Source organism: Oncorhynchus clarkii, chromosome 18 (genome assembly GCF_045791955.1).
Source record: "Oncorhynchus clarkii lewisi isolate Uvic-CL-2024 chromosome 18, UVic_Ocla_1.0, whole genome shotgun sequence".
NCBI classification, from domain to species: Eukaryota; Metazoa; Chordata; class Actinopteri; order Salmoniformes; family Salmonidae; genus Oncorhynchus; species Oncorhynchus clarkii.
The window spans coordinates 1254816-1276484 of NC_092164.1; the positions used below are offsets into that span (position 1 = coordinate 1254816).

The 21669-nt window shown below is 45.3% G+C and overlaps 2 protein-coding genes across 9 annotated transcripts in view; one reads left to right on the forward strand and one right to left on the reverse strand.

Moving 5' to 3' along the window:
- Positions 1-500: 500 nt before the first annotated feature.
- On the forward strand, positions 501-18821 carry LOC139373913 (protein FAM117B-like). The gene is made up of 9 exons (XM_071115005.1): positions 501-646; positions 3635-3703; positions 6879-7029; positions 7273-7356; positions 10440-10553; positions 11525-11668; positions 11795-12011; positions 12136-12256; positions 14411-18821. Exons 1-9 carry the CDS (start codon positions 501-503, stop codon positions 14742-14744), a joined length of 1380 nt encoding a protein of 459 aa, XP_070971106.1. The 3' UTR covers positions 14745-18821.
- LOC139372818 (islet cell autoantigen 1-like) overlaps positions 18786-21669 on the reverse strand; it is a 57055-nt gene continuing 54171 nt past the window's right edge. For 6 of the 8 annotated variants that reach the window (XM_071112628.1, XM_071112626.1, XM_071112629.1 and 3 more), the window contains one exon: positions 18786-21659. In XM_071112628.1, the coding sequence (XP_070968729.1) occupies positions 21544-21659 (116 nt within the window). In that variant the 3' untranslated portion in view covers positions 18786-21543. The remainder of the gene's footprint in view (positions 21660-21669) is intronic. The other 2 variants (XR_011627480.1, XR_011627479.1) reach the window with 1 other exon arrangement.

A 21669-nucleotide genomic window follows, 5' to 3' on the forward strand; every position in this document is an offset into this window, starting at 1 on the left:
GGTCTCCTAACCAATTGTGTTTTTTTTCACGATATTTGTAAATTATTTTGTACATAATGTTTCTGCAACCATATTTTATGTCAGAAAAGAGCTTCTGGATGTCAGGACAGTGATCACTCACCTCAGATTAGACAAAGAGCTTCTAGATATCAGGACAGCGATCACTCACCTCAGATTAGACTAAGAGCTTCTGAATATCAGGACAGCGATCACTCACCTCGGATTAGACAAAGAGCTTCTGGATATCAGGACAGCGATCACCCACCTGGGATTAGACAAAGAGCTTCTGGATATCAGGACAGCGATCACCCACCTCGGATTAGACAAAGAGCTTCTCAATATCAGGACATCTAGGAAAGCTGCCGTTACCGTCAATATTACTCGCCAACGTGCAATCATTGGACAATAAACTAGACGAGGTACGATCACGAATATCCTACCAACGGGACATCAAAAACTGTAACATCTTATGCTTCACGGAATCGTGGCTGAATGACGACATGGATATTCAGCTAGCGGGATATACGCTGCACCGGCAAGATAGAACAGACGAGGGGGGCTTAACATTCACAAGGCTGCAGGGCCAGACGGGTTACCAGGACGTGTACTCAGAGCTGGTCAGCACATGCTCTGAGTACACGTCCTGGTAACCCGTCTGGCCCTGCAGCCTTGTGAATGTTAACCTGTTTATTAAAGGTCTAACTCACCTTGGCTACAGAGTGCATAAGCACACAGTCATCCGGAACAGCTGGTGCTTTCATGCATGGGGGCAAACTACCTGCCCTCCACGACACCTACACCACCCGATGTCACAGGAAGGCCAAAACGATCATCAAGGACAACAACCACCCGAGCCACTGCCTGTTCACCCCGCTATCATCCAGAAGGCGAGGTCAGTACAGGTGCATCAAAGCTGGGACCGAGAGACTGAAAAACAGCTTCTATCTCAAGGCCATCAGACTGTAAAACAGCCACCACTAACATTTAGTAGCTGCTGCCAACACACTGACCCAAATCACTTTATTAATAAAAAATTGGATGTCATTTTATTTTTTACCTTTATTTAACCAGGTAGGCCAGTTGAGAACACCTTTATTTAACCAGGTAGGCCAGTTGAGAACACCTTTATTTAACCAGGTAGGCCAGTTGAGAACACCTTTATTTAACCAGGTAGGCCAGTTGAGAACACCTTTATTTAACCAGGTAGGCCAGTTGAGAACACCTTTATTTAACCAGGTAGGCCAGTTGAGAACACCTTTATTTAACCAGGTAGGCCAGTTGAGAACACCTTTATTTAACCAGGTAGGCCAGTTGAGAACACCTTTATTTAACCTGGTAGGCCAGTTGAGAACACCTTTATTTAACCAGGTAGGCCAGTTGAGAACACCTTTATTTAACCAGGTAGGCCAGTTGAGAACACCTTTATTTAACCAGGTAGGCCAGTTGAGAACACCTTTATTTAACCAGGTAGGCCAGTTGAGAACACCTTTATTTAACCAGGTAGGCCAGTTGAGAACACCTTTATTTAACCAGGTAGGCCAGTTGAGAACACCTTTATTTAACCAGGTAGGCCAGTTGAGAACACCTTTATTTAACCAGGTAGGCCAGTTGAGAACACCTTTATTTAACCAGGTAGGCTAGTTGAGAACAGCTTCTCATTTCCAACTGCGAGCTGGCAGTAAATGTATCACTAGTCAATTTACACAATGCCACTTTATATAATGTTTACATACCCTACATTACTCATCTCATATGTATGTACTGTACTCTATACCATCTACTGCATCTTGCCTATGCCGTTCTGCCATCGCTCATCCATATATTGATATGTACATATTCTTATTCATTCCTTTACACTTGTGTGTATTAGGTAGTTGTTGTGAAATTGTTAGATTACTTGTTAGATATTACTGCACGGTCGGAACTAGAAGCACAAGCATTTCGCTACACTCGCATTAACATCTGTTAACCATGTGTATGTGACCAATACAATTTGATTTGATTTGGTTCAGTGTTGCTCGACGCAAGCATAGCTGGTATTTAGCTAGTCTGGTAGGCTCGTGTCACTGGACAGCTCGTAGCTGGGTTTCAGCTCGTAGCTGGGTTTCAGCTCGTAGCTGGGTTTCAGCTCGTGTCACTGGACAGCTCGTAACTGGGTTTCAGCTCGTAGCTGGGTTTCAGCTTGTAGCTGGGTTTCAGCTCGTGTCACTGGACAGCTCGTAGCTGGGTTTCAGCTCGTGTCACTGGACAGCTCGTAGTTACGATCCAAACACACAGCTGTGCTTGTGCACCGTGGTGCCTCTATCACAGGAAGTTACAATCCAAACACACAGCTGTGCTTGTGCACCGTGGTGCCTCTATCACAGGAAGTTACGATCCAAACACACAGCTGTGCTTGTGCACCGTGGTGCCTCTATCACAGGAAGTTACGATCCAAACACACAGCTGCCCATTACATGGAATTCTATGGTTAACCTTCCAACCTTCTAATATCAATGGCACAATATGAGCGATGTTTAAACAATAGGCTTGTTGTAGCTGGTGCTTTCAATGTTGGTTATATTATATATCATTTTAAAATGTAATTTCATGACCTTTCAGAACCACTTGTCAAACTTGGTTTAAAATGTACCAATGTGTTCGTTTTGTTCCTGTTCTAGGGTAAAATCCCTATGAGAAAGATGTATGGGATGGAGGGATAAAACAACGCGTTTTGTTCCTGTCCGAGGGTAAAATCCCTATGGGAAAGATGTATTGGATTGAGGGATAAAACAACGCGTTTTGTTCCTGTCCGAGGGTAAAATCCCTATGGGAAAGATGTATGGGATGGAGGGATAAAACAACGAGTTATCACATACATACTACCATTGCTGCACTGCTATCACACATTTTCCAACTCTAGGCACATAGACCTTCAGAAAAATCACTGAGACATCGTTTCCCTAAGTGAGCCTGACCGAACCCCTGGTTCATGGACTATATCCGTTATATTGTGTGTTGCTGACAACTGCCTCAAAGTCTATTTGATTTCAGGCCCTGTTTTTGTTCTGTAATTGAAAATAATCCGTTCACTGACTGTTAAACTCATATAGACCGGTGGGTTTTAGACCGCATGGAAACCACCGCACTGTTATTTATACGGTAGGTCTATGCATCGCCCCGCACACGCGCGCCTTGGTTCGTGGAGATCATCTGCACCACGCGCCCTAGCAACTGCAGCATCAGCACGAGCAGCGTGGTGACTCGCTACGACAAAGCCACGCACGGATCCGCTGTGACGGTCTCTCTCCGCTCTGCAAGCAAAGGATCTTCCATCCCCCGCCCTGTTATTTGTTATTTCCCTGATATTCTTCGCGCTAATCTGCAACGTGGATCCTCGCTACCTGAAATATTTTCATCGGATGATATATTTTCACCATCACGACAAAACGGACTGCTCATCCTCATCATCAACAACACCGCGCGTTTCAGCAGGCAGGCTACAGCAACGCCCATAGCAACCTCTCTATGCGCATCCACGAGCCATCTGTTCATTACTGCTTGTTTGTGTCTGTCGTCTCCGTCTCCGACATCTCTGCTCCGCTGTCGCCCTCTCCCGGTTCCTCCCCCTGATCCCCCCCTGTCTCGTCTCCAGGTTAGCGGCAGGTCTCATCTCTCGCCTCGCTGCTGGGCACGTATCCTCCATCACAAGGCCTCTTCACAGGTGAGCCAATCACTGGATCTGATTATCAAACGGATAATACTACCGCTAATGCATGCACCGGTCGGCATTGATCATATATTTATCATTTATCTTCTCTTGATCATGGCTGTGTGTTCTTAATAGTGATGACTACTGTAACATGTTGTCCAATGTTTAAGAGTGTGGTCCTGCAGAGAGAGAGAGGGAGAGAAAAAGAGAGAGCACATTGTTGGCATCTGGTTTGTGTTTGGATCCAGATATACAGTATGAAGTGCCTTGGTCCCATAGCAACAGTGATGCTTGGTTCTGAGGGAAAGGGAGGGCTCTGCTGCCAAATATAGCTTCTCTGCTGGACCAGCTCTCTCTCTTGTATTAGGGTTAATCTGAGCAGCATGACAATAACAGCAGACTCAGCTTGTTTCTGAATTGAAACAGGGTAGAGGGCACAGGGGGTAGAGGAGACAGCATAGAGGGGGCAGGAGACCGGGTAATTGGGATGGGGTAGAGGAGACAAGGGGTAGAGGGGACAGGGGGTAGAGGAGACAGGGGGTAGAGGGGACAGGGGGTAGAGGAGACTGGGTAGAGGGGACAGAGGGTAGAGGGGACAGGAGGGTAGAGGAGACAGGGGGTAGAGGGGACAGGAGGGTAGAGGAGACAGGGTATCTGGGGACTGGGGGGTAGAGGGGACAGGAGGGTAGAGGGGACAGGAGGTAGAGGGGACAGGAGGGTAGAGGAGACAGGATAGAGGGGGCAGGGTATAGAGGAGGGGGTAGAGGAGACGGGGTAGAGGAGACAAGGGGTAGAGGAGACATGGGGTAGAGGGGACAGGGGGTAGAGGAGACAGGAGGTAGAGGAGACGGGGTAGAGGAGACAGGGGGTAGAGGAGACATGGGGTAGAGGGGACAGGGGGTAGAGGAGACAGGGGGTAGAGGAGACAGGAGGTAGAGGAGATGGGGTAGAGGAGACGGGGTAGAGGGGACAGGGCATAGAGGAGACAGGGGGTAGAGGAGACAGGGTAAAGGGGGTAGAGGAGACAGGGTAAAGGGGGTAGAGGAGACAGGGGGTAGAGGAGACAGGGTAAAGGGGGTAGAGGAGACAGGGTAAAGGGGGTAGAGGAGACAGGGTAAAGGGGGTAGAGGAGACAGGGGGTAGAGGAGACAGGGGGTAGAGGAGACAGGGTAAGGGGAACAGAAGGTCTTTATGATGGGTTAGGTTTGATATGGCTGGGTTGGATGGTCGGTATGATGGGTTAGGGTTGATATGGCTGGGTTGGATGGTCTGTATGATGGGTTAGGGTTGATATGGCTGGGTTGGATGGTTAGTGTATATTGTATTGATGTGATATGGCTGAGTTGGATGGTCTATATGATGGGTTAGGGTTGATATGACTGGGTTGGATGGTCTGTATGATGGGTTAGGGTTGATATGGCTGGGTTGGATGGTCTGTATGATGGGTTAGGGTTGATATGGCTGGGTTGGATGGTCTGTATGATGGGTTAGGGTTGATATGGCTGGGTTGGATGGTCTGTATGATGGGTTAGGGTTGATATGGCTGGGCTGGATGGTCTGTATGATGGGTTAGGGTTGATATGGCTGGGTTGGATGGTTAGTGTATATTGTATTGATGTGATATGGCTGGGTTGGATGGTCTGTATGATGGGTTAGGGTTGATATGACTGGGTTGGATGGTCTGTATGATGGGTTAGAGTTGATATGGCTGGGTTGGATGGTCTGTATGATGGGTTAGGGTTGATATGGCTGGGTTGGATGGTCTGTATGATGGGTTAGGGTTGATATGGCTGGGTTGGATGGTCTGTATGATGGGTTAGGGTTGATATGGCTGGGTTGGATGGTTAGTGTATATTGTATTGATGTGATATGGCTGGGTTGGATGGTCTGTATGATGGGTTAGGGTTGATATGACTGGGTTGGATGGTCTGTATGATGGGTTAGGGTTGATATGGCTGGGTTGGATGGTCTGTATGATGGGTTAGGGTTGATATGGCTGGGTTGGATGGTTAGTGTATATTGTATTGATGTGATATGGCTGGGTTGGATGGTCTATATGATGGGTTAGGGTTGATATGACTGGGTTGGATGGTCTGTATGATGGGTTAGGGTTCATATGGCTGGGTTGGATGGTCTGTATGATGGGTTAGGGTTGATATGGCTGGGTTGGATGGTCTGTATGATGGGTTAGGGTTGATATGGCTGGGTTGGATGGTTAGTGTATATTGTATTGATGTGATATGGCTGGGTTGGATGGTCTGTATGATGGGTTAGGGTTGATATGACTGGGTTGGATGGTCTGTATGATGGGTTAGGGTTGATATGGCTGGGTTGGATGGTCTGTATGATGGGTTAGGGTTGATATGGCTGGGTTGGATGGTTAGTGTATATTGTATTGATGTGATATGGCTGGGTTGGATGGTGGGTTAGGGTTGATATGGCTGGGTTGGATGGTCTGTATGATGGGTTAGGGTTGATATGGCTGGGTTGGATGGTTAGTGTATATTGTATTGATGTGATATGGCTGGGTTGGTGTTACTGTGGTCATAACATGGGGCTTTGGCACACAGTGCTTCCTGATGTATGATGCATTGGTAAACTGTTGATGGGTTAGGGTTGATATGCTGGGTTGGATGGTCTGTATGATGGGTTATGATGGCTGTTAGGGTGTATATTGATATGTGCTGGGTTGGATGGTTATATGTTAGGGTTGATATGGCTGGGTTGGATGGTGTATGATGGGTTAGGGTTGATGGCTGGGTTGGATGGTTAGTGTATATTGTATTGATGTGATATGGCTGGGTTGGATGGTCTATATGATGGGTTAGGGTTGATATGACTGGGTTGGATGGTCTGTATGATGGGTTAGGGTTCATATGGCTGGGTTGGATGGTCTGTATGATGGGTTAGGGTTGATATGGCTGGGTTGGATGGTCTGTATGATGGGTTAGGGTTGATATGGCTGGGTTGGATGGTCTGTATGATGGGTTAGGGTTGATATGGGTTGGATGGTTAGTGTATATTGTATTGATGGGTTACATCAGTGGGGCACCTGCCTCAGACTGAGCATCTCAGCTGTTTGTTTACAAACACAAGGGCTGTTTACAAACAACTCTTGCTATTGTGTTAGAATGAAATGTATTTCATATTTTCCCCTCTCTTCTTCTCTTCCTGTCTTTCTGCTGAGAGCAGCTGATTCAGCTCCTCCCACTTCCTCTGGCTCCTCCCAGCTGTGGCCCCTACTGGGCACGCTCCTTGGCTCTTACCTTATTGGTCCCCGGCCTCAGGACGGAAGCCACGCCCACCACACTCCCTGCATGAGGGACAAGGCCACTCAGGTGAGTGTGTGTGTGTGTTTTTGTTTGTATTCATGCATCTCACCTGTCTCTCTCTGTGGTGTCAGACCCCCAGGGTGTGTGTGTGTGTGTGTGTGTGTGTGTGTGTGTGTGTGTGTGTGTGTGTGTGTGTGTGTGTGTGTGTGTTTGTATTCATCTATCTCACCTCTCTCTGTGGTGTCAGACCCCCAGTGTGTGTGTGTGTGTGTTTGTATTCATGCATCTCACCTCTCTCTGTGGTGTCAGACCCCCAGGGCCTGGGCGGATGAGAGGAGGCGGGGGAGCCACAAGAGATCGGCCTCCTGCGGGAGCACCGACCAGCTCAAAGAGGTTAGTCACACTGTTCAGTCTCTGCCTTTAGATACTGACAACATAGTGACAACATAATAACAACATAGTGACAACATAATGACAACATAATAACACCGACCAGCTCAAAGAGGTCAGTCACACTGTTCAGTCTCTGCCTTTAGATACTGACAACATAATAACAACATAGTGACAACATAATAACAACATAGTGACAACATAGTGACAACATAATAACAACATAGTGACAACATAGTGACAACATAATAACAACATAGTGACAACATAGTGACAACATAGTGACAACATAATAACAACATAGTGACAACATAGTGACAACATAATAACAACATAATAACAACATAGTGACAACATAATAACAACATAATAACAACATAATGACAACATAGTGACAACATAATAACAACATAGTGACAACATAATAACATAGTGACAACATAATGACAACATAATAACATCAGTGACAACATAATAACAACATATTGACAACATAATGACAACATAATAACAACATAATAACAACCTAGTGACAACATAATAACACCGACCAGCTCAGAGAGGTCAGTCACACTGTTCAGTCTCTGCCTTTAGATACTGACAACATAGTGACAACATAATAACAAGATAATAACAACATAATAACATAATAACAACATATTGACAACATAATAACAACATAGTGACAACATAATAACAACATAGTGACAACATAATAACAACATAGTGACAACATAATAACATAATAACAACATATTGACAACATAATAACAACATATTGACAACATAATAACAACATAGTGACAACATAATGACAACATATTGACAACATAATAACAACATAGTGACAACATAATAACAACATAGTGACAACATAATAACATAATAACAACATATTGACAACATAATAACAACATATTGACAACATAATAACAATATAGTGACAACATAATAACATAATAACAACAGTGACAACATAATAACATAATAACGACATAGTGACAACATAATAACAACATAGTGACAACATAATAACATAATAACAACATATTGACAACATAATAACAACATATTGACAACATAATAACAACATAGTGACAACATAATAACACAATAACAACATAGTGACACTCCACATAGTGACAACATAGTGACACTCCACATAGTGACAACATAGTGACACTCCACATAGTGACAACATAGTGACACTCCACATAGTGACACTCCACATAGTGACAACATAGTGACACTCCACATAGTGACAACATAGTGACACTCCACATAGTGACACTCCACATAGTGACAACATAGTGACACTCCACATAGTGACAACATAGTGACACTCCACATAGTGACAACATAGTGACAACATAGTGACAACATAGTGACACTCCACATAGTGACAACATAGTGACAACATAGTGACACTCCACATAGTGACAACATAGTGACACTCCACATAGTGACACTCCACATAGTGACAACATAGTGACACTCCACATAGTGACAACATAGTGACACTCCACATAGTGACAACATAGTGACAACATAGTGACAACATAGTGACACTCCACATAGTGGCAACATAGTGACAACATAGTGACACTCCACATAGTGACAACATAGTGACAACATAGTGACATCATAGTGACACTCCACATAGTGACACTCCACATAGTGACACTCCACATAGTGACACTCCACATAGTGACAACATAGTGGCATCATAGTGACACTCCAAATAGTGACACTCCCCATAGTAACAACATAGTGACACTCCACATAGTGACAACATAGTGACACTCCACATAGTGGCAACATAGTGGCAACATAGTGATACTCCACATAGTGAAAACATAGTGATGCTCCACATAGTGACAACATAATGACGCTCCACATAGTTGCAACATAGTGACACTCCACATAGTAGCAACATATTGACACTCCACATAGTGACAACATAGTGACAACATAGTGACAACATAGTGACACTCCACATAGTGACAACATAGTCACAACATAGTGACACTCCACATAGTGACAACATAGTGACGCTCCACATAATAACAACGTAGTGACATCATAGTGACACTCCACATAGTGACACTCCACATAGTGACAACATAGTGACACTCCACATAGTGACACTCCACATAGTGACTACATAGTGACACTCCACATAATGACAACATAGTGACACTCCACATGGTGACACTCCACATAGTGACAACATAGTGACACTCCACATAGTGACAACATAGTGACACTCCACATAGTGACAACATAGTGACAACATAGTGACACTCCACATAGTGACAACATAGTGACACTCCACATAGTGACAACATAGTGACAACATAGTGACACTCCACATAGTGACAACATAGTGACACTCCACGTAGTGGCAACATAGTGACACTCCACATAGTGACAACAGTGACACTCCACATAATGACAACATAGTGACACTCCACATAGTGACAACATAGTGACAACATAGTGACAACATAGTGACACTCCACATAATGACAACATAGTGACAACATAGTGACACTCCACATAGTGACAACATAGTGACACTCTACATAGTGACACTCCACATAGTAACACTCCACATAGTGACACTCCACATAGTGACAACATAGTGACAACAGTGACACTCCACATAGTGACAACATAGTAACACTCCACATAGTGACAACATAGTGACACTCCACATAGTGACAACATAGTGACACTCCACATAGTGACAACATAGTGGCACAACCCACATAATGACAACATAGTGACACTCCACATAGTGACAACATAGTGACACTCTACATAGTGACACTCCACATAGTAACACTCCACATAGTGACAACATAGTGACACTCCACATAGTGACAACATAGTGACAACAGTGACACTCCACATAGTGACAACATAGTAACACTCCACATAGTGACAACATAGTGACACTCCACAGTGACAACATAGTGACACTCCACATTGACAACATAGTGACAACTCTCCATGTCTTAGTGGTAAAGACAACAACATCCTATCAATACACCCCCTAACCCAGTATCTCTTCTCTCCTCCAGATTGCTAAATTGCGACAGCAACTCCAGCGCAGTAAGCGCAGCAGTCGTCACCGCAGGGACAAGGACCGCAGGTCCCCCTTCAACGGGAGTCATGCTGCCATCATCCAGTCACAGGTAACCTGAGCACCATTACAGAGAGTACCCTAACCTTTAGTTACAGAGAGTACCCTAACCTTTAGTTACAGAGAGTACCCTAACATTTAGTTACAGAGAGTACACTAAATTTTAGTTACAGAGAGTACCCTAACCTTTAGTTACAGAGAGTACCCTAACCTTTAGTTATAGAGAGTACCCTAACCTTTAGTAACAGAGAGTACCCTAACATTTAGTTACAGAGAGTACCCTAACCTTTAGTTACAGAGAGTACCCTAACCCTAACCTTTAGTAACACAGAGTACCCTAACCCTAACTTTTAGTTACAGAGAGTACCCTAACCGTTAGTTCCAGAGAGTACCCTAACCTTTAGATACAGAGAGTACCCTAACCTTTAGTTACAGAGAGTACCCTAACCTTTAGTTACAGAGAGTACCCTAACCTTTAGTTATAGAGAGTACCCTAAAACTAACCCCATCTCTAAGGGTAATCCTAACTCCCATCTCTAAGGGTTAACCCTAACCCCCATCTCTAAGGGTTAACCCTAACCCCCAATCTCTAATGGTTCACCCTACCCCCATCCCTAAGGGTTCACCCTACCCCCATCCCTAAGGGTTAACCCTAACCCCATCCCTAAGGGTTAACCCTAACCCAATCTCTAGAAGTTAACCCTAACCCCCATCTCTAAGGGTTAACCCTAACCCCCATCTCTAAGTGTTAACCCTAACCCCCATCACTAAGGGTTAACTCTAACCCCCATCTCTAAGTGTTAACCCTAACCCCATCTCTAAGTGTTAACCCTAACCCCCATCTCTAAGGGTTAACCCTAACCCCCATCTCTAAAGGTTAACCCTAACCCCATCTCTAAGGGTTAACCCTAACCCCCATCTCTAAGGGTTAACCCTAACCCCCATCCCTAAGGGTTAACCCTAACCCATCCCTAAGGGTTCACCCTAACTCTACCACTAACCTTTCCCCTGTCTGTATGTAAGGCCCAGATGCCCAATAAGACCATCCTAATCCCCGTCCCCAAGTCGACGGCGCCGCGCTTCAGGAACAGTGTGGAGGGTCTCAACCAGGAGATTGAACGCATCATCATCCGTGACACACCACAACTACGAGATGAGGTTATTATTGTGAGTCCTTGTTCTTGTTAACACACACACACACACACACACACACACACACACACACACACACACACACACACACACACACACACACAAATCAACTGTTGTTATTTATGTGTGCTTTGGGTTCAGCCCCAAGATGTCCCAGACGGGCACCGTGCGCCCCCACCCCTCCCCCCCCAGCGCAGCAGCTCCACCCGAAGCATTGACACACAGACCCCCTCAGGAGGGGGCCTCGGTGGCGGTAAGCATAGCAACAGCAGCAGCCGGCCCGACTCCATCTCTCCCTCCTACCTCACCATCCTCAACGATATGGGAGGAGGCAGCCCCTACCCCGCAGAGGAGAAAGGTACACACACACACACATTTCCATAGCTTTGTCCCCCCCTCACCCTGAATATTGTGACTGACCTGCTCTCTCCCTCTCTCTCTTTCTCTCTCTCTCTCTGTCCGTCTGTCTGTCTGTCCCTCAGAACTGGGTCCCTGCTCACCTCTCCCGAAGTATGCAGCGTCTCCGAAGCCCAACAACAGCTACATGTTCAAGAGGGAGCCGCCGGAGGGCTGTGAGAAGGTCAAGGTCTTTGAGGAGTCACTGTGAGTACAGCCTAACCTTAACCTCTAACCCTAACCCCTGACCCTAAACGTCCTGAGGGCTGTGAGAGTACATCCTGACCCTAAACGTCCTGAGGGCTGTGAGAGTACACCTTAACCCCTAACCCCTGACCCTAAACGTCCTGAGGGCTGTGAGAGTACACCTTAACCTCTAACCCTAACCCCTGACCCTATACGTCCTGAGGGCTGTGAGAGTACACCCTAACCCCTGACCCTAAATGTCAACAAGCACTTACAAGCACAGCACTTACACAAATGACTGAGGATTGGCTGAGAGAAGTTGATGATAAAATGATTGTGGGGACTGTCTTGTTAGACTTCAGTGCAGCTTTTGACATTATTGAACATAGTCTGCTGCTGGAAAAACATGTGTTATGGCTTTACTAACCCCCTGCTATAATGTGGATAAAGAGTTACTTGTCTAACAGAACACAGAGGATGTTCTTTAATGGAAGCCTCTCAAATATAATCCAGTTAGAATCCGGAATTCCCCAGGGTAGCTGTTTAGGCCCCTTGCTTTTAAATTTTTTTACTAACGACATGCCACTGACTTTGAGTAAAGAAAGAGTTTCTATGTATGCGGACAACTCAACACTATACACTTCAGCTACTACAGCAACGGAAATGACTGCAACACTCAACAAAGAGCTGCAGTTAGTTTCAGAGTGGGTGGCAAGGAATAAGTTAGCCATAAATATTTCTAAAACTAAACGCATTGTATTTGGAACAAAACATTCACTAAACCCTAAAACCTCAACTAAATCTTGTAGTGAATAATGTGGAAATTGAGCCAGTTGAGATGACTGAACTGCTTGGAGGAACACTAGATTGTAAACTGTCATGGTCAAAATATAATAAAAACAAATACAAACCCCAACCCTAACCCCTTGGAGGGTTAACCCCAACCCTAACCCCTTGGAGGGTTAACCCTAACCCCTTGGAGGGTTAACCCCAACCCTAACCCCTTGGAGGGTTAACCCTAACCCCTTGGAGGGTTAACCCCAACCCTAACCCCTTGGAGGGTTAACCCCAACCCTAACCCCTTGGAGGGTTAACCCTAACCCCTTGGAGGGTTAATCCCAACCCTAACCCCTTGGAGGGTTAACCCCAACCCTAACCCCTTGGAGGGTTAATCCCAACCCTAACCCCTTGGAGGCTTAACCCCAACCCTAACCCCTTGGAGGGTTAGCCCCAACCCCTTGGAGGGTTAGCCCCAACCCCAACCCTAACCCCTTGGAGGCTTAACCCCAACCCTAACCCCTTGGAGGGTTAGCCCCAACCCTAACCCCTTGGAGGGTTAGCCCCAACCCTAACCCCTTGGAGGGTTAACCGCAACCCTAACCCCTTGGAGGGTTAATCCCAACCCTAACCCCTTGGAAGGTTAGCCCCAACCCTAACCCCTTGGAGGGTTAACCCTAACCCCTTGGAGGGTTAGCCCCAACCCTAACCCCTTGGAGGGTTAGCCCCAACCCTAACCCCTTGGAGGGTTAGCCCCAACCCTAACCCCTCTCAGAACATTAAAAATAGCGCGAGCCCACCATAGTAGAAACTAACTCAGAACATTAAAAATAGCGCGAGCCCACCATAGTAGAAGCTAACTCACAATATTAAAACTAGCGCGAGCCCACCATAGTAGAAGCTAACTCACAATATTAAAACTAGCGCGAGCCCACCATAGTAGAAGCTAACTCACAATATTAAAACTAGCGCGAGCCCACCATAGTAGAAACTAACTCAGAACATTAAAACTAGCGCGAGCCCACAATAGTAGAAACTAACTCAGAACATTAAAACTAGCGCGAGCCCACCAAGCCCGCCATAGTAGAAGCTAACTCAGAACATTAAAACTAGCGCGAGCCCACCAAGCCCACCATAGTAGAAACTAACTCAGAACATTAAAACTAGCGCGAGCCCACCAAGCCCACCATAGTAGAAACTAACTCAGAACATTAAAACTAGCGCGAGCCCACCAAGCCCACCATAGTAGAAGATAACTCAGAACAGGTACAGCCTTTTGTGACCAAACTGGTATTACTCCTCTTGTATAGGAAAAGGGCACTCTGCTAAGTAAATACCATAAATAATCGGTGTCATATATTAGTGTTGAATGACAATGTGTGTGTGTTTGTGTTACAGTCCCAGACCCCTCCAGGAGATTCCTCCCTTCCTGTGTCCGGACCGTAACAAGGTGAACTTCATCCCTAAGAGTGGCTCAGCCTTCTGCCTGGTCAGCATCCTGAAGCCCCTGTTGCCTGCCCCGGAGCTCAGCTTCAGATCAGGGGTTGGCCTCCGCAGCCTGTCCCCCAGCTTGGTGCCTCTGGGTGGGGTTGGCCTGCGCAGTCTGTCCCCCTCCATGATGCCTCTAGGTGGGGTGGGCCTCCGTAGCCTGTCCCCTTCCCTAGGGGTATCCTGGGGCACGGTCCACCAGCAACCCTGCCTGCCCAGACACCTGGAGGAACCAGAGAGCTAGAGCACCACACTTCTGCCCCGGAGGACAGACTGCTGAATAACATCACAGTCAGATAAACATAATGAACATAATACCCTGCTGATCGAGACGCCTTCGACATTCTAACTCCCCTGGTCATAACAGTCCCCTGGTTCTACCTGCTCATTCTAACTCCACCCACTGGTCCTACCTGGTCCCAACATTCCACTGATCCTATGTACCGAGAGGATACAAGAGACACGTTTTATTTCCATCGCATTAAACCATGAAACCTCTCCACATTTTCAAATCATTATTATGTATCTTGAATTAAGATGTCTTCCAGTGTGAAGCTGTGTGGTTTCCATGGTGATCCAGGTTGTGTGGTTTCCGTGGTGATCTGGGCTCAGAGATATTGTAGCAAAACTAAGATGGGCGGGATGAAAGAAAAACAATAATGTGCCTGAAGACCTGTCTCGTGGTGCCTGTCCAGTGTTCTGCTTCGTCTGCCTCCCCTCTCTCTCATTCCCTCCCTCCTTTCCTTCCTCACTCCCTCCCTCCCCTTTCCTCACTCCCTCCCTCCCCTTTCCTCCCTCCCAGTTCCTCCCTCCCTTCCTCCATCCATCCATCCCTCCCTACCCTTTCCTCCCTCTCTTCCTACCCTTTCCTCCTTCCTCCCTCTTTTTTTCCTCCTTTTCTCCCTCCTTCCCTCTCTTCCTCCATCCCTCTTTCCTTCCTCCCTCTATCCCTCCCCTTTCCTCCCACGGATGGTTGTTGGCCTTCCTGTGACATTGGGTGCTGTAGGTGTCCTGGAGGGCAGGTAGTTTGCCCCCGGTGATGCGTTTGGCAGACCGCACCACCCTCTGGAGAGCCCTGCGGTTGTGGGTGGTGCAGTTGCCGTACCAGGCAGTGATACAGCCCGACATAATGCTCTCAATTGTGCATCTGTAAAAGTATGTGAGGGTTTTAGGTGCCAATTCAAATTTCTTCAGCCTCCTGCGGTTGAAGAGGCGCTGTTACTTTACTGTGCCTGCCATGGGGAAGTGTCTGAAATGTATTGGATCTGGAGATAATGAGGCACTGTGTTTGTATTTTAGGCAACAATGAGAACTGGATTAAAATAGTAATAATATAACATTATTACTAGGTTGGTTAGTGGTCATTTAAGGATGGTTAGGGGTCATTGAAGGTTGGTTAGGGGGTAATTTAAGGTTGGTTGGGGGTTTGGGGGCCATTTAAGGTTGGTTAGGGGGTAATTTAAGGTTGGTTAAGGGTCATTTAAGGTTGGTTACGAGTCAATTTAAGGTTGATTGGGGGGTTAGGGGGTCATTTAAGGTGGGTTAGGGGGCTAGGGGTAATTTAAGGTGGGTTAGGGGGTCATTTAAGGTTGGTTAGAGAGTTAGGGGTCATTTAAGGTTGGTTAGGGGGTTAGGGGTCATTTAAGGTTGGTTAGGGGGTTAGCGTAACTTACTTAGGGTTTGGTTAATCAGCTAGAATTAGGGCTCTATTCAATCTGGATGGCTGAAGCGTTACAGACCGTGTGATAGAAATGTGAAGGTAATTTCCCATTGAGCCGACATATGCAGCGTTTACCGTGAATGCAGTCTCCGCTAACACGGGAACACTGCCTTTACATTTCTATCAGGTGGTAAAGTTGAACTTCAGCCATACAGATTGAATAGAGCCCTTAGGGTGGGGAGGCGTTTTTGGTGGTTATTACCAGAGCTCAGAATTGATCCCGGTCAGGGCTCTGAGCGTTCTACATTACTGTACAGACTTCTAAACTACCAGTACTGTCCACTCAACAGAGAAATTAAGAGCTCTTCTGTCAAAGTAGATTTTAATATTGGAGATGATATTTGATCATGTTTTACAACCTGTAGCAGTAGAGATGGGGTTTCCTGTTATAGGTCAACTTTGGACACGAGAAACAGTCCAACTCCGCATCTTTCCCAGTTTTCAAACATAAACGGGGTGTGGCCTTTGGTGGTACATCAGTGTCATTCTAGTCAGGTGTGCACATGACCAACGTACAGTTGAATCGGAAGTTTACATACACCTTAGCCAAATACATTTAAACTCCGTTTTTCACAATTCCTGACATTTAATCCTACTACAAATTCCCTGTTTTAGGTCAGTTAGGATCACCACTTTATTTTAAGAATGTGAAATGTCAGAATAATAGTAGAGAGAATTATTTATTTCAGCTTTTATTTCTTTCATCACATTCCCAGTGGGTCAGAAGTTCACATACACTCAATTAGTATTTGGTAGCATTGCCTTTAAATGGTTTAACTTTGGCAAAAGTTTTGGGTAGCCTTCCACAAGTGAATTTTGGCCCATTCCTCCTGACAGGGATGGTGTAACGGAGTCCGGTTTGTAGGCCTCCTTGCTCACACACACTTTTTCAGTTATGCCCACAAATCTTTTATAGGATTGAGGTCAGGGCTGTGTGATGGCCACTCCAATACCTTGACTTTGTTGTCATATTGCCACAACTTTGGAAGTATGCTTGAGGTCATTGTCCATTTGGAAGACCCATTTGCGACCAAGCTTTAACTTCCTGACTGATGTCTTGAGTTCTTGCTTCAACATATCTACATAACTTTAATTCCTCATTATGCCATCTATTTTGTGAAGTGCACCAGTCCCTCCTGCAGCAAAGCACCCCCACAGCATGATGCTGCCACCCCTGTGCTTCACGGTTGGGATGGTGTTCTTCGGCTTGCAAGTACCCCCTTTTTCCACCAAACATAATGATGGTCATTATGGCCAAAGAGTTCTATTTTTGTTTCATCAGACCATAGGACATTTCTCCAAAAAGTACGATCTTTGTCCCCATGTGCAGTTTCAAACCGTAATCTGGCTTTTTTATGGCAGTTTTGGAGCAGTGGCTTCTTCATTGCTGAGCGGCCTTTCAGGTTATGTCGATATAGGACTCGTTTTACTGTGGATATAGATACTTTTGTAACTGTTTCCTCCAGCATCTTCACAAGGTCCTTTGCTGTTGTTCTGGGATTGATTTGCACTTTTCGCACCAAAGTACGCTCATCTCTAGGAGACAGAACGTGTCTCCTTCCTGAGCGGTATGACGGCTGCGTGGTCTCATGGTGTTTATAGTTGCGTACTATTGTTTGTACAGATGAACGTGGTACCTTCAGGCATTTGGAAATTGCTCCCAAGGATGAACCAGACTTGTGGAGGTCTACAATTCTTTTTCTGAGGTTTTGGCTGATTTCTTTTGATTTACCCATGATGTCAAGCAAAGAGGCACTGAGTTTGAAGGTAGGCCTTGAAATACATCCACAGGTACACTTCAAATTGACTCAAATTATGTAAATTAGCCTATCAGAAGCTTCTAAATCCATGACATCATTTTCTGGAGTTTCCAAGCTTTTTAAAGGCACAGTCAACTTAGTGTATGTAAACTTCCGACCCACTGGAATTGTGATACAGTGAATTATAAGTGAAAGAATCTGTCTGTAAACAATTGTTGGAAAAATGACTTCTGTCATGCACAAAGTAGATGTCCTAACTGACTTGCCAAAACTATAGTTTGTTAACAAGACATTTGTGGAGTGGTTGAAAAATGATTTTTAATGATTCCAACCTAAGTGTATGTAAACTTCGACTTCAACTGTAGCTAGTTCATTAGCTAAGCTAGCCACTGTAGCCAGTTTGTTAGCTAAGCTAGCCACTGTATCTAGCCTGTAACTCCTCCAGTATGTGTTGACATCATTTCACAGGATTTGTTTTTGGAGATCGGAAAGAAATGGCACTTCTGTAGCCAAATATCTTATTTTGCCATTTTGTTAAAAGCAATAAATGACCTGGTATGATGGTGCATTGATCAGTTATACCGTTTAAAGACGTTATTTTTGCGCTTTTGCCCAATATCGACCTTCAAATGTATTCGCAGAGATGTCCACCAGGGTAGACTGGAAAGGATGGGAGGTGAGTTGGTAATGAAATACTCAACTTGATGACAGGGTAGACTGGAAAGGATGGGAGGTGAGTTGGTAATGAAATACTCAACTTGATGACAAATAAATACTTTTAATGAAACGCACAAATGGAAAAACATCTGAAATAACAGTTTAATAAAGTTCCTTCAACATGTCTGTTGGTAACCGTTTCATCCTGTGACATGCCGTTGCATTCATCCTGTGACGTTACACATCCTTTAAGTGAAATAAAAGGCATAGTTGAATAAAATAAAGCATTTGTGATTGATATACATTCTTGTCTGTATGTACAGCGCATTTGGAAAGTATTCAGACCCCTTGACTTTTTCCACATTTTGTTACGTTACAGCCTTATTCTAAAATGTAAATTCATTTTTTCCTTATCAATCTACACAATACCCCGTAATGACAAAGCGGAAACAGATTTTCTAAATGTTCTCACATTAATTAAAAATAAGAAACAGAAATACCTTATTTATATAAGTATTCAGACCGTTTGCTATGAGACTCGCCCCGGCCAAACTGATAATTGGAGAAGGAGGGTCTTGGTCAGGGTGGTGACCAAGAACCCGATGGTCAAGCTGACAGAGCTCGAGTTCCTCTGTGGAGATGGGAGAACCTTCCAGAATGACAACCATCTCTGCAGCACTCCACCAATCAGGCCTTTGTGGTAAAGTGTCCAAACGGAAGCCACTCCTCAGTAAAAGGCACATGACAGTCCGCTTGGAGTTTGCCAAAAGGCCCCTAAAGGACCCTCAGACCATGAGAAACAAGATTGTCTGGTCTGATGAAACCAAGATTGAACTCTTTGGCCAGAATGCCAAGCGTCACGTCTAGAGGAAACCTGGCCCTGCTCATCACCTGGCCAATACCATCTCTACAGTGAAGCATGGTGGTGGCAGCATCATGCTGTGGGGATGTTTTTCAGTGGCAGAGACTGGGAGACTAGTCAGGATCGAGAGAAAGATGAACGGAGCAACGTACAATGAGATCCTTGATGAAAACCTGTTCCAGATCGCTCAGAACCTCAACCTGGGGTAAAGGTTCACCTTCCAACAGGACAACAACCCTAAAAACGCAGCCAAGACAACGCAGGAGTTGTCCAGCAAGAGCCCGGACTTGAACCTGATCGAACATCTCTGGAGAGGCCTGAAAATAGCTGTGCAGCAATGCTCCCCATCCAACCTGACAGAGATTGAAAGGATCTGCAGAGAAGAATGGGAGAAACTCCCCAAATACAGGTGTACCAAGCTTGTAGCATCATACCCAAGACAACTCAAGGCTGTAATCACTACCAAAGGTGCTTCTTCAAATTACTGACTGAATACTTATGAAAATGTGATATTTCCTGGGGGTTTTTGTAATACATTTGCAAACATTTCTAAAAAGCTATTTTGCTTTGTCATTATAATGGTATTGTGTGTAGATTAATGAGGGGGGAAAAACGATTTAATCCATTTTAGAATAAGGCTGTAACTTAACAAAATGTGGATTAAAGTGAAGGCTGAATACTTTCTGAATGCCCTGTAAAGTAATAAAAACTGCATCGTGAGACTTACGACTGCACAATATTCCCATTCTTCTCATGAAAAGCTCAGAGCTATCTGCTTCTGCTTTCGCTCATGGGGATTCAGAAGATAAACAATCATCAAACGTATTCCAGAGAAAAGCTTCTAGAGTTCCTGTATCACGAAAACAGAATCAGTGATATGAGCTTCAGTGAGGTAGAACAAGCTGTTTCCTATGTGATCTATGTGATTACAGTACAGTATAAATCCTACCTGCTAAAAGGGCTGTATGGTAGTATTAGCAAGGGGAGATGTATCAAATCCAGTTCTTGTAGTGGAGACAAGAACCAGATGCTGCAGTTTACATGATTAGACCATCTTAGACATCTCAGTTAACTCACAGCTGCACGATTTAGTTCTGGGTCCATGTGTCCATGTTCTGGGTCTATGTGTCCATGTTCTGGTTCTCTGGGTCCATGTTCTGGGTCTCTGGGTCCATGTTCTGGGTCTCTGGGTCCATGTTCTGGGTCTCTGGGTCCATGTTCTGGGTCTATGTGTCCATGTTCTGGGTCTCTGGGTCCATGTTCTGGGTCTCTGGGTCCATGTTCTGGGTCTCTGTGTCTCTGGGTCCATGTTCTGGGTCTCTGGGTCCAAGTTCTGGGTCCATGTTCTGGGTCCATGTGTTTAATAAATTGGGTGTTCCGGGTTTGCCTCCCCCCTGCTGATTTTACCACACTGCCTTCGTCCAAATAATCAGTGATGGGGGGGGCCAGTGATGACCTAAAGCCAATGTTAACCCACTGTATAAGCTGTCCCTTGCTTGGCATAGATCCACATCACTCCAGTGTGGATACTTCGACTTCCTTTAGAACCAAAAACGGATCAGATTACGGGGAGTCTTTAGTTAAGCAATGAGGCCAGAGGGGCTGTGATACATGGCCAATATACCCCGCATAAGGGCTGTTGGCACGACGCGAAGCAGAGGTCCAGGATACAGCCCTTAGCAGTGCTATACTGGCCATATACCACCAACCCAGTATTGCTATTCAAAACTGCTCACCAACAAAAACAGAACAGGAAACTAGGAGTTGTGGTATATTGTCTGATATACACAACACTGGAATGCTGTTTCAGCCAATCAGAATTCAGGACCCAAACTACCCGCTTTATAATTAGTACTATAGACCATGTCACTGGTAGAGCCCGGTCCGGTGATAGGTTCTATATTATATCTCTAAGGTTAAGCCCACCCCACTTACAGTACATATCCCGTATAGAAGATGAATCTCAGTCAAATCCTCCTCAATCATCAATATAGAATATTACAGACATTACAAAGTATACAGTAACTACACACACACCCCCCCCTCAGGCATTGAGGATCTCATCATCAGAGCGTCCGATGGTGTCAGGGTTAGAAAGGGGGTCCAGATCAGCAAACAGGTTGAACCATGCAGACATGTCCCGCGATGCAGCTTTAGGAACTAGACACAC

Coding starts and splice junctions, on each gene's coding strand:
- LOC139373913 (XM_071115005.1), top strand. CDS start 501: ATGGATATTCAGCTAGCGGGATATACGCTGCACCGGCAAGATAGAACA. Junction 12,012..12,135: donor CTACCCCGCAGAGGAGAAAG/GTACACACACAC, acceptor TCTGTCCCTCAG/AACTGGGTCCCTGCTCACCT. Junction 12,257..14,410: donor AAGGTCTTTGAGGAGTCACT/GTGAGTACAGCC, acceptor TTTGTGTTACAG/TCCCAGACCCCTCCAGGAGA.